General features: G+C 38.3%; 1 protein-coding gene across 6 annotated transcripts in view; it reads left to right on the forward strand.

Moving 5' to 3' along the window:
• The window catches only part of Fbxo15 (F-box protein 15), a 49,562-nt gene that overhangs the window by 16,388 nt on the left and 19,077 nt on the right, over positions 1-14,097 (forward strand). For 5 of the 6 annotated variants that reach the window (XM_070028955.1, XM_070028958.1, XM_070028959.1 and 2 more), the window contains 4 exons: positions 392-601; positions 5,453-5,579; positions 7,212-7,294; positions 8,246-8,394. In XM_070028955.1, coding sequence (XP_069885056.1) covers positions 392-601; positions 5,453-5,579; positions 7,212-7,294; positions 8,246-8,394 — 569 coding nt within the window. The remainder of the gene's footprint in view (positions 1-391; positions 602-5,452; positions 5,580-7,211; positions 7,295-8,245; positions 8,395-14,097) is intronic. The other variant, XM_070028956.1, reaches the window with a different exon arrangement.

Raw genomic sequence — 14,097 nt, forward strand, 5'->3', positions numbered from 1 at the left:
GTCGTGGGGCCTGAACTCTAGGCCTAGGCACTGTCCCTCAGCTTTTCAGCTCAAGGCTAGTGCTCTACCACTTGAGTCACAGTACCACTTCCAGCTTTTTCTGCTTATGTGGTGCTGAGGAATTGAATCCAGGGCCTCATGCCTGCAAGGCAAGCACTCTACCACTGAGCCACCTTCCCAGCCCCTATTGCCCATTCTTGAGACATCATAAATGCTCAATGAGTGAGTATACTGCAGGTAATGTTGATGAAGTGAAAATTATGTTGAGTGTGTTCTGAGAACTTTTGATGTTAAGAAAATAAATGTTTTGGAGATAATACTTGAAACGATCTTTAGCTTTTTTTTTTTTGGTAATGAGGTAAACATTATTAGCTTTCTTTTCTTTCTCCAGAATCTCAGGCTTAAGTTGGGCAATTATATTGAGAGAAAAAAGTGGGAAAGAGTATGTCTTGCAGCATGTGGATCTTTCCTTCAATGATACATCTGTTACCGTTGTGTGGTATGGCAAAACCTGGCCACACTTAGCCACATTGTCAACCTTGGATCTGTGTGGTATGACACCAGTTTTTATGGATCGGTATAAACCCCCTGTCAAAAATGGGTAAGTCATAATGTCGTAGAAATTTCTTGTACTGAAATATTAGTTGGCTTTGGTTTTGTAATTCAGAAATGCTACCATGATTTTAAAGCTATATTGTTTCTGAAAGACTTTTCTACTATTCTGCATCACCATAGAATAGGAAAAAATGGGGTTTTCACACTTTATAGATATCACGCTGTCATATATTAAAAAACATGCAGAGCCGGGCGCTGGTGGCTCATGTCGGTAGTCCTAGCTACTCAGGAGGCTGAAATCTGGGGATCACGGTTCAAAGCCAGCCCGGGCAGGAAAAGTCCATGAGACTCTTATCTCCAATAAATCACTCAGAAAACCGGAAGTGGTGTTGTGGCTCAAGTGGTAGAGTGCTAGTCTTGAGCTGAATTGCTGAGGGACAGCGCTCAGGCACAGAGTTCAAGCCCCACGACTGACAAAAGCAAAACCAAAACCAAAACAAAAAAGTGCAGAACTTAAATTTAGACATAACCTGTAACAGTACAAATGATACTGTATATAACAGTGTTAACAATAAGTATGTTTAACTTGGTGATTGATGGTTAACTTTTTGAAGTTCTTAGTTTTAACCATCTTAAAGACATAAACCTAGCATGTTTTTTTCTTTAGGAAATGATATACTAATTATAGCTTAAATGTGAGAGCATAAATTTATTAGTAGTTATTTAATGTGCCTTCCTTCTAAACTTCCTAGATATGTGACAACATGCACATAGTACTGTAAGGTCAGATCAGTGTGCCTCACAGAGCACTGATGATTATCCCGTTGTCAGGTGGTTTTTACATTGGAGGTACACTCATGAAAGGCTAGGATCTGTCTTCCCAGTGAATCTTTCATGCTCATCATTGATGTTTTTTTCCTAAAAGCTGGGCTCTGGCATGGTGGAAGATTTACTTCTAGATAAAGCTAGTGAATCCTTATAATACATCGCGAATGCAAAGCTAAAATTATTCCTCTCTTTAGCAGGTGTCCAGTCCACCCTCCCATCCGTTACCTGTCTTAATTCCCTTTGACCTTCCAGCAGCCTTTTCCCTATTGCTTTTTTTTTTCTGTCCGTGCACACTACAGTTCCACGAGTCTCGTTCATGTCTGTTGCAGTGGACACTTTTTTTCCATTTTCCTGGAGGTAGGTAGGCCTGTGTTGGACCCCTCTGTGGCACTGTTTTTTTCAAGAGTTTTTACTGATTATTGAGTTCTGTGTATGCTGTAAGTGTGAGGATATTTGGATCTCACACTGCTAGTAAGTCTCCAGCTTCCTTAATAGTAACATGAAAAAAAAAAAGTAAAATGATGGATGGAGGAACACTGATCAAAATGCATTGTATATATAAGTTAACATGTTGAATTGAAACCCCTTTGTACAACTCTTTAATAAGAAATTTATCAAAAAAAATCAATGAAAACTGAAATTGTTCTCTCTGTTTATGTTACTAAAGTATTCTTGAGAAACTATTATTTTTTAAAATGATTTTCTATTTGGATAAATATTTGAAAGTTTGATGGGCACCAGGTTTTCCTCAAATAGTGTTTAGGTTATATGTATGTGAAATTAGTTCAAAGAAGAAACCCATAAACTCTTTATTAGTTTGGCAACAATGTATTACTTGGTTATTAGGAAATATTAGTTTATACATATTAGAACAAAATTGTTAACATTGGTTAAATGAACATGAAAGGGTAAATGGGTGATACTAAGTTGAAAATCCACTTAAAAATAATATGTTTCTGCTGGTGCCAGTGGCTCATGACTGTAAATCCTAGCTATTCAAGACACTGATATCTGAGGATTATATTTTGAAGCCAGACCAGGCAAGAAAGTCCCTGAGAGGGGGGGAGAACGCTGAACTCTGGGCTTGGGGGCTGTCCCTGAGCTCAAGGCAAGCACTCTACCATTTGAGCCACAGTGCCACTTCTGGCCTTTTCTGCCTATGTGGTGCTAAGGAATCGAACCCAGGACCTCCTGCATGCAAGGCAAGTACTCTACCATTGAGCCACCTTCCCAGCCCACCCTGAGATTCTTTAACTTCAATCAGCCACCCAAATCTAGAAGTGCAACTGTGATGTGGTAGAATCCCAGTATTGAGTAAAAAAGCTAAGGAACAGCACATAGGCCTTGAGTTCAAGCCCCCGTATGGCTCCCTCTCCCCTATCCTCTGCCCCCAAAATAGTATGTTTAAAAAATTGGAATCATGAAGAACTACCTATGATTAAAAAATGCTGGAATTGATTGGGGGAATTTGTTGAATGTAATTTATTTTCATTAAAAGTCTATGAATGTCAGCTAGCCTTTAATGAACTGTTCTCAACAAAACTGAAAGTTTAAGAATGTGTTTTAGGGGGCCTTTCATTTGCAGGAATAAAAATATTTGTATCTGGTGACTAGGAAGATACTCCCCCCTCCCCCGTTTTTTATGAAGATTTTTGAGGAAAAGCAAAACCCCTATAATTTGTAAATTGAATTTTCCTGTAACTCTCAGGTTTTCTTCCTTGACAGTTTTACAGTATATGTTGTCCTGCTCCAAGTCTGTGAGTGCACTGGTGTAAATATGCGCCTCAGTGTGTCAGTGGTCTTTGAGACCAAGAAAGATGAGGACAGGAATGTCCTCAGAGGCTGTGTAAGTTCGTCTGCAGCCAGCTTTTTCTTTTCTGTTTTACTTTTTAATTAATTAATTAATTAATTACTTTTATTGTGAAAATACCATACAGAGGGGTTACAATTACATGGGCAAGATAGTGAGTACATTTCTTATCAAGCATTGTTGCTTCCTCCTTTGTTTCCCCATACCATCCCTTCCCCTCTCTACCCCCTCACCCTCCCACCCCCTACCACCCCCAGTCCCACCTCTCCCTCCCCACCCTGCCAAAGTTGTAAAGTTCATTTTTCAACATAATGTCTTATACATTTAAAAACCTGAAAAAGGAAATCAAAACAGAACTTAGAAAGTGGCAAAACCTCCCATGCTCCTGGATTGGAAGGATCAATATCGTGAAAATGGCAGTACTTCCCAAGGCTATCTACAAATTCAATGCAATACCTATCAATATTCCTACCTCATTCTTCAAGGAAATAGAAGATGCAATCCAAAAATTCATATGGAACAATAAAAGACTCCGAATAGCAAAAATGATCCTTAACAGAAAGAACAGTGCTGGAGGAATATCAATACCAAATTTCAAACTCTACTACAAAGCCATAGTAATCAAAACAGTTTGGTACTGGCACAAGAACAGACCTCAGGACCAATGGAATAGAATTGAAAATCCAGGAATGAACCCACAGACCTATAGCCATCTAATCTTTGATAAGGGAGCTAAAAACATAGAATGGAAGAAACACAGCCAGCCTTAAGAGTATTTTCTAGCCTTGGTCTTCTTGAAGAGGAAGAGAAGAAGGCTTCTCATCATCCTTAGTCTCCCCTTTCCATCTTATTGATAATGCATTGACTATCACTTATTGAACACCTGTTTTGTGTACAATGCTGTTACAGTGTTTTCTTAAGTTTTCAGCTTCTCTTTTGATTAGGTTGGTAATGTCACAAGAACCCAGTTTGTGATGGTTGTGGAGTCACTGTTCCTTAGGGCTAAGGTTTCAGGTCAGGCTTACATGAATCCACACGTAGGTCGCTAATTCTATATTCATCGTCCCCAGGTATATTCTGCATATGCCACCAGGCTGTGTTTATCAGCTATCTCTCCCGCAGTTGTGGTTGTCAGCATAAAAAATCTTTTAAAGGGTTGAATTCAGTAGCATGGGGGGGACTGTAGTTTGGTTTCAGCTCTTAATGCTTTGAAACTTTCACATCTAATCTTCTTAAGTTTTTTTTTTTACTTAATTAACATTTGCATATTTATCTCCATTTGGCTCTATTATGTGTTAAGTTCTGGAAACAGACTTTGGAATGACCTTTTTTTGGTGTGTGTGCTAGTCCTGGGTCTTGAACTGGGTTCTGTCCTTGAGCTTTTTTGTTCAAGGGTAGTGTTCTGCGATTTAAGCCACCACTCCATTTCTGGATTTTTAGTAGTTAGTTGGAGATAAGAGTTTCATGGATTTTTTGCTTGGGCTGGTCAAACTGCAACCCTCAGATTTCAGCCTCCAGAGTAGCTAGAATTACAGGCTTCACCAGTGCCCTGTGACTCCTACTTCTTAAGGAATTCGGCCTCTTAGATTGAGATCTTATCTCCTTTTTAAGTTCCCAAACTAGGTGTAGGTTACTGGAAATGTAAGACTTTTGACTCTATCATTGGTAGACCCATTCATAGTCCTTGTAAAATGTTGCTGAGTTAGCTTTAAGTCTTATGTTGAGAAACAAAGTGAAGTTGTCAGGCAATGAGACTTTGAGTTCAGTGTCTCTCCTTCATAAAAACACTCATGATTTTGTTTCAGACTGATTTTCTGTTTTAGTTTTCACTGTCTGAGTTTTTCCTGATAACTTTGAAAGGCACATGTGCTTTCATATAGCTTGCTGTAAGGACTCGCTTTAATGTTACTTAAACTATTTTATCTTTACTTGCATGTTATTTATTCATCTTAATTGTAAAACTTCCTTCTGATGGGCACTTGAGTAACAGCAAGAGGGAAGTAAAGAATGACAATAGGATGAGAGTCATATATATCTGTTCTGCCTTTTATTTATACAAGATTTTTGTGCTTCCATTTATAATTAAGCTGTTTTGGGCATATTAGTATATATAAATTGCTCTTCAAAACATTTTTAGATATAACAATGAGATTTGAAATTTTATATATATGTTTATCTATGTATATGCACACCTGCCTCTGCATACACACACATATAGCTCATTTCTCTTTCTCCTTTCTTTGGCATGGATGTTCAAAGACCTCGATGGCATTCTTTAATTGCAAAGTACAATCTGAGTCATTTACCTGAATCTGCCATGATTGGCTGTGACAGACTTGTTCGGATATTCTGCCTAAACCCTGGCCTCCTTGTGGGGTTGTGGAAGGTAAGGTGTGTCTCATATCTACTGTGTTCATTTCTTCATCACAGCTTTGCAATTATACAGCATTCTGTCTGAGATTGAATGTGAACTTCCTGGTGACTTTTATGTAACTTCATCTTAACAACCTCATATTTCTGGCTCTGCGACCCTCTGTTCTACTGAGTTGGGCTTATTCTGCTATCACACGTGGGAAGCCACCTCCTCCTGCCTATTTTTGTTAACATTTTTTTAATGTCAGGGGATTATCTCCTGTTGCCTTCCAATCCATTTTTTTTCCTGTTGCTTTCATGTTCTTTCTCTACCAGAGCCCCTGTTACTACACACTTAACACTGGGTTCTCCAAGCATGTGTCTTTCCTGGTTGTGGCATAGGGCATAATCTGATTTTCAGTGTCAAGTGTCTGTAAAGTAGTTGTCCTTTCTCTCTATATAGGTTTCTTGTTTTTACTGGTGAGGTTGATTGTCACCTCCTCCTCTGGGCCTATTTTTTGTCAGTGACTTAGTGAAAATTGTAATGGTATCATATACCTCTGTTCATTTAGGTTTATAACTTTGGATTATGGCTGTTTTAAAAAGAGCCGCTCACAGATAGAAATCTGAGAACAGTAGTATGCCTCTGTATACAATGTCTAGACAGAATCAGTCTGTAGTTCCATGCAGCATCATATTCTTTTATCTTGCCAATTGTGACAGTCATTATTCTTTCTCTTTATGTGTTATGGTGACTTGTGGGTGAGGCAGAAGTTTGCTTGTTCAACATATCTTGAATTGAATTCTTGGATCCATGTTGCTTGCAGAGTTACAAGGACTGTTGTCCTCTGCTTAGCTATTGGAGAATGGCCCCTTCAGGTTTACCACTCAAGGAGTACCTCTACCAGTCAGCATTACTATGGATCTGGGACAAGTGGGTCAGTTTCTTTTTGCTCTTTTTTTTTTTTTTTTTGGGTCCGGTCGTGGGGCCTGAACTCTGGGCCTGGGCGCTGTCCCTCAGCTCTTCAGCTCAAGGCTAGCGCTCTACCACTTGAGCCACAGCGCCACTTCCGGCTCTTTTTTCTTTTTGCTTATGTGGTGCTGAGGAATCGAACCCAGGGCCTCAGGCATGCAAGGCAAGCGCTCTACCACTGAGCCACCTTCCCAGCCCTCTTTTTGCTCTTTAATCTGAGAGGCAAAAGGTAAAGCCAAATCTAATGATTTCCAGGGCATTTACCAAACCAAGCAGTTATATGGAAAGGAACATTATGACAATAATGTTCATTATTTGTGGAATAAAACTAGTATCTAAAAGTATTTCACAGTATTGTTTTTATATTTAAAAAGAGTTCGAAACAGCCTGGAATTGACAATTGCAACCATTTAATAGAATATTTTGATGTTTTATGAGTACTAGGATCATAATTCTTTCAGAAATGCATGTTCTGTATACTTGAGTAGATTATGGTCTTACTGTCAGTATGATATGTAAGTCTCATTATATAATAATACTGCATTAGTAGTAATAATGATTATACTGAAGTGAGTTTTATTTCTAAGAATCTGCATGTATCTGCAAGTTGAATGTTGTGATATTCACAATGACCTTGTGAAAAATTTAAAGCATTTCAGTTAAAAAATGTACTCTTTTCAATTAACTTTTCAGAATGAGGAAGAACTGGCTTTTGTCATGGCAAATCTTCATTTCCATCACCTTGTGGAGAGGAGCACGTTAGGGTCAGCCACTCTGTATGTATCTGTATGTGGGTGAATCAAGTTTTAATATGGTCAGATATAAAGCATTAGAAGTTGATGCCATCTTAACATCCAGAGAATAGCTATGAAGATATTGTGCTTTTAGTCAGTAGACACAAGCCAACAAGCATAGTTACTTGTTGCTGAATAATGGCATTATTCATGATTATATATTTACTTTATTTATTCTAGGTTAAGGAATTGATACCTAGGAGAATATTTATAAGACAGGAAGATTTCATTAGTATAAGATGCCACCACTGTTCTTCAAGTTCTTGCACTCAGTTACTATTTGTATTTTGTGACACAAGTAGACCCATATCCTCAAACTGAATCTGGTCTGCAGATGTGTTTTGTTTGGGTGTGTTTTAATGCATTTATATACAATCAGATGGGGAGCATGCTTTCCATTCCCTTGCAGCTCTTACCCTTCATATGGACTTAGGTGCTTTCTTATTCACATTTTTTATGTTATCTTAAAAGCTCCTGGATGCTTTCAAGTGTGTTAATCCTTATGTGGTAAGGTTTTTCTTGTTGAAAGGTATGTTTCATCTTAGCTTGAGATTTTTGCTTGGGTCTCTAACATGTAGATCTGTTATTTTATGCATTCACCTGCTAAGTACCTCAATCGCTGGCTGCCGAGACCACTGAGGACAGAGTGGCCTTTGTAGAATTGCTGTCCTGGGGTTGGTCTCAGAAAACATGTTTACTGTGGTAGTCCTATGTCTTCCCATGGAATTCATATCCCTGCCAGTTTATATAGACTTTTGTAAGAAGAACATGGAGCAGTTCTTTTAGGTTCATGGTATGGAAGATTATTGGGATTCCCATACCGTCTCATTGGTGGGAGATAGTGCTTTGAATGAATGTTAATTTTTTAGAAGTATTTTAAGCCCAAGTATTTCTTCTCTGATACTGACAAATTTGTGAATATGTGTTTTTCAGCCCCTATGAACTTCCTCCTCACAGTCCCTTTTTGGATGACAGCCCAGAGTATGGACTGAGTGGCTACCAGCTCCATGTTGACATGCACGGTGGTGGAGTTTTCTACCTGTGTGGTACATTTCGCAATCTCTTCTCCAGAAAAGGTGAAGGTAATTAACTCTTGTGTCATTTTGAAATTAAAAGGTTATAGAGACCAGGGAAGCCATTTTTATTCATGAGTTAAGAACTGTCCTTCTACTTGGCTACAGTATAGTCTGTCAGCATAGCTGTGTTCCCTGATCCTTATTTTACTCTAGGACACATGAGTTTTCTCAGCCAGAGCAGATCTCTTTAGCTTCTGCCTCTGTGTCCTTCATCACCCTCACTTTCTTACCTTCTGGATGTGGCCTTCATTCATCTTTTTTTCCTGATATTTCCTTATTATTCCCCTCCCTTATCTTCCCTTCTTTCTCAGAAATTTAGTTTATATCCACAGAGCAGTACAGTTCCTATCCAGAATGAAAACAAAGGGAAACTACTCTTTCTTCTGGATTTACTGCATCAGTGTTTTCTATATCTGCTAAAAGTGAGAGGCTGGGGTAGCCAAAGAAAAGGAGAGAGTTTGAGCTCATCCAGAGAAAAGAGTGTAGAATGAACACTATTCTGTCTGTTCTGTTGATCTGTCAATTCCTTTTGATATCATTTTGCTATATCCTGTAAACTTGGAGTTTGTCCCAAAGATTTGTGTAAAAAAATTGGAACATTTTTGGTAAGCATATTTTATAGGAGAAATATACACTGTATTATACTTATTAAGAGTCATATAATGTCAAGTTGTCTTACTATTAGCAATACTGAATTTTATCATTTTGTTTGGAAGATGGCTACCATTTCTCTTCATTATAAAAGTAGTCCTTTTCCAAACACATTATTCTCTAAAGTTTTCTACCTAGAGGAGCTGACATCCATCTTTTGCCTAAATCTTCTGCGTTCAGGAAATGTTGATTTACTTATTGCTGTGTTTACTAGTTGAGCTTTATAAAACATATTCTTTTATCACTGGATGAACTATAGGAGTAGGATTAGAGCTGGGTGCCTGTGGCTCACACCTGTAATTCCAGTTACTCAGGAGGCTCGGATCTGAGGATTGTGATTTGAAGCCTGCAGTCTGTGAGATTCTCATCTCCAAAAAGTTAGCAATGGGGCTGTGGCACAAGTGGTAGAGCTGTAGCCTTGGGCATGAAATCTCAGGGACAGCACCCAGGCCCACAGTTAAAGTCCTAGGACTGGCACACACTCACAGAAAAAGAAAGATTAGTGCTTATTTCCCCTTTAACTACTGATTTTCAGATAAAGAAAATGATTGCCACTTATTATGATAGAAATGATTTTGAGCTCTCTCTTCTCCTCTTTCCACTCCCTCTCTTTTAAACTTTTGACTCTAGGATTTTCATTTATTTGAAAATAATGTTATAGGTATTGTTCTTTCTGAAGCTAAAACTGTCACGCAGTTGACCATTGGGATGTACTTCAAGCTTGCTCTATTCCCTTCAGATTTCCCTTCATTAGTCTGCTGGCATTTTTCACTTTTTGTGTGTGTGTGTGTGTGTGTGTGTGTGTGTGTGTGTGTGTGTGTGTGTGTGTGTGTGTGTGTGTGTGTGTGTGTGTGTGTGTGTGTGTGTGTGTGTGTGTGTGTGTGTGTGTGTGTGTGTGTGTGTGTGTCCATCTCCTATCTTGAACTCGGGGCTTGGGTGCTGTCTCCAAGCTTTTTATCTTTCTCTCCTTTCCCCCTGATAAGTGTGGCTAGAAGCTTGTCATTTTTACTCATTTCAGAGAATCAGCTTTTGGCTTCTTTAGTATTTCTTAGCTGTCTTATTTTGTGTATAATTTTTAACATGGATTTTTATTCTCTATCTTTTCATTTGTAATTCTGTAAATAGGGAGTTAAAGCTATTGACTCAAAAACCTTGTTTTTATAATACAGAGACATTTAGTGCTATAAATTTCCACCTAAGTATTGCTTTAGTGGTATTACACAGTTTCTCCTTTGTTTTATTATCTTTTCTACTCATGTATCAGTGAAATTTCTGTCTCTATAACAAGTACCTGATATAATCAGCTCTAAGGAGTAAAGCTTTATTTTGGCTTTTGGCTTTAGAGGTTCTAGTTCATGGTTGGTTGGCACTATTGCTTTTGAGCATTTGATGAGATAACATATTATGGGGAAACATGTACTGAAGGAAAAATGCTTAACTTGTGGTTGGGAAGTAAAAGAAAGAGGAAGAGGAAGGAACCTGGTCCCATAATCCTCTTTGAGATAATGGATTATCTTTTTTTCTATTTCTGGGCTTGAACTCAGGGCCTCAGATTTTTTACTCAGGCTACTCAGATCTCAGCCTTTCTCAGTGCTAAGATAACACATGAGCTACTGGTACCTGGCTACTTAAGGTTTTTATTATATATTCTTATAAGTTAAGGAAGTTTATTTATTTAATTTTTGTGTAAGTACTAGGGTTTAAACTCTGCCTGAGCACTGGCTTTTAGTTCTTTTCTTTTCCCTCAAGGCTGGTGGCTCTTCCTCTTGAGCCATAGCTCCACTTCTGGCTTAAGAATGTCATGGACTTTCCTTCCCAGGTTGGCTTTGAACCACCATCCTCAGATCTCAGCCTCGTGAGTAGCTAGGATTATAAGCAATACTGGTACTTATGGTAATAATAATGATAATGCCGTGGGTTTCTGAGTGTCCCCGATACTACAGTGTGCTCTGTGTGTGTGTGTGTGTGTGTGTGTGTGTGTGTGTGTGTGTGTGTGTGTGTGTGTGTTTGTAAGAGAGAGAGAGAGAGAGAGAGAGAGAGAGAGAGAGAGAGAGAGAGAGAGAGAGAGAGAGAGAGAGAGAGAGAGAGATTTTCTTAATCAGAATCCACAACTTTCATCAGATTATCAGAGATGTCTGAGGCCAAGAAATCATGGCCTACACTGCAGGGAGACTAGGGAATTCTGAAGGAATGCCATTCATAAGGATCAGGTACCTTGTGTTTGCACCCACACTTGTTGACCCTCACAACCAGTGGCTATCCTACTTCTGGTACCTCATATCTTCTAGCATATCAGCACCGACTTGAACATGTTCAGATTGAGGCCAGGCCTTGATGTCTGCTGTTTCACATGTCCACAGAGGTTACTGTGGTCTGCTTCTTTGTCCTTATTTTCTTTTTTTTTTTCTGACAATCCAGAAGAAGGATTGAAGTCCCTCTTCTTATGTGCTTTACTTGTACCTTTTTCTTTAGAAAGAAGCAGCCCCACAAATTCACCTATAGGCAGAGTGATTGATTCTTTGTATCGACAGTAGGATGCTAAACAATACAAAGTAAGATTCTTCAAAATCTGAATACAGCCACTCTTACAACTTGTTACTCTTTTTTTAAATTTTTATTTATTTTTTATTGTGAAAATACTGTACAGAGGGGTTACAATTACATGGGCAAGATAATGAGTACATTTCTTTTTTTTAATATTAATATATATTTTATTGTAAAGATACTGTACAGAGGGGTTACAGTTTCATGAGTGAGGTAATGAGTACATTTTCTATTGAGCATTGTTGCCTCCTCCTTTGTCTTTCCCCTACCATCCCTTCCCTCCCCCACTCCTCCCTCCCCACCCCCAAAGTTGTATAGTTCATTTTCAACATAGTGTCTTGTACATCTCATTGTTACAATGGGTCAACCTGTATTTTTTTTAATTGTGAAAATACTGTACAGAGGGGTTACAATTACCTGGGCAAGATAGTGAGTACATTAACATAGATACACATCTGTTCTGATCTAACCTGGTTATATCAGAATGGTTTCTATAGTTTACCAGCTAATCTGTTAATGTTTTTTTTTTTTTTTTTTTTTTTTTTTTTTGTCAGTCATAGGGCTTAACCTCTGGGCCTGGGTGCTGTTCCTCAGCTCTTCAGCTCAAGGCTAGTGCTCTACCACTTGAGCCACAGTGCCACTTCTGGTTTTCTAGTGGCTTATTAGAGCTAAGAGTCTCACAGACATTCTTGCCTGGGCTGGCTTTGAACCGTGAACCTCAGATCTCAGCCTCCTGAGTAGCTAGGATTACAGTTGTGAGCCACTGGCACCTGGCTCTGCTAATGTTTTTTTTTTTTTATTTATAATTTACCAGCTTATCTGTAAAAATTATTTCTAAGACATTCTCATTTTATATTTTTAAGTTTTAAAATGTGAGATAGTTTCATGGTACATAAATACAGAGATTTCCTATATTGTCTCTATGTAGGATTTACCAATTATAAAATTTTTCAAAACTTAGATAACTTTTTCAAAATGTACCAAAAATGTGCTATATACATATATGGAAATATGTATATATGGAAATACATATATATATATATCATTCTATTTCCATTCTATGTAGCTGTCTGTCTACTATGCAACTATTTACATGCTTATAAGTACTCACTATTATAGGCTTCCATTAAAGTTTCATATTTACTTTAATTATTTAATTTAGTCTTTATTGGGAGCAGGTCTTTGACCAGGTGTCTACAGCTCAGCGTACTCACTTCTTTTTTTATTTTTATTTTTATTTTTTGTGAACATACTGTACAAAGGGGTTACAATTACATGGGCAAGATAATGAGTACATTTCTTATCAAGCATTGCAGCCTCCTCTTTTGTTTACCCTTCACATCCCTTCCCAGCCTCCCCCTGCCCCCCCTCCCCCGCACCAAAGTTGTAAAGTTCGTTTTCGACATGACAACTTGTACTTCTCATTGTTGCAACAGGTCCACCTGTATCCTTAAATGACTTGTTTTTCCCCATCTCCTCCACAAATTATACCGACATCAAATATAGTGAAAGCAGGGGTTATACTGTGGGGGAGGGACATACAAAGCAACAAAGAAATAATCTTATAAATGCGTTAGGAACAAATGCATGAAAGAAAAAAAAACATTTAAATACATATCTAAGGGTTCATTTTCCTAACATCACATTATTTGACCTTTTCTGCTTGACTCATACATATACTAGATATTGCAAATAAGGGAAACATGGGACCTATGTTTCTTTGGGCTTGGCTTACTTCACTTAATATAATTTTTTCCAAGCCTTTCCATTTCCTAACAAATGGGGCAATGTCATTCTTTCTGATGGAGGCAAAGAATTCCATTGTGTATATATACCACATTTTCTTGATCATTCATCTACTGAGGGGCATCTGGGTTGGTTCCATATCTTAGCTATGGTAAATAATATTGCAGTAAACATAGTTGTGCTGGTAGCTTTAGTGTGGTCTTGTTTGTAAACATTTGGGTAAATGCCCAAAAGTGGGATTGCTGGGTCATAGGGGAGCTCTATGTGAAGTCTTTTGAGGAACCTCCATACTGCTCTCCAAAGTGGTTGAACAAGTTTACACTCCCACCAACAATGAAGTAAGGTTCCCTTCTGTCCACATCCCCTTCAGCATCTGTAGTTGTTAGAGTTCTTGATTTTTGCCATTCTAACTGGGGTGAGGTGGTATCTCAATGTTGTTTGGATTTGCATTTCTTTTATGGCTAGGGAGGTTGAGCATTTCTTCATGTGTCTGTTGGCCATCCTTCTTCTTCTTCTTCAGAGAAGTTTCTCTTTAAGTCTTTAGCCCACTTATTTATTGGGCAGTTGTTTCTTTGAGGATTTGTTGTTGGGGGATTTAATTTTTTGAGTTCCAAGTATATTTTAGATATGAGACCCTTGTCCGTTGTATGGCTAGTAAAGATCTTCTCCCAATTGGTGGGCTTTCTATTGATCTTGCTAGCTATGTTGTTTGCCATGCAGAAGCTCTGCAACTTTATGCAATCCCATTTGTCCAACCTTTCTTTGATT

This window comes from Dipodomys merriami, unplaced genomic scaffold (genome assembly GCF_024711535.1).
Source record: "Dipodomys merriami isolate MVZ:Mamm:240054 unplaced genomic scaffold, mDipMer1.0.p SCAF_2, whole genome shotgun sequence".
In the NCBI taxonomy this organism is placed as follows: domain Eukaryota; kingdom Metazoa; phylum Chordata; class Mammalia; order Rodentia; family Heteromyidae; genus Dipodomys; species Dipodomys merriami.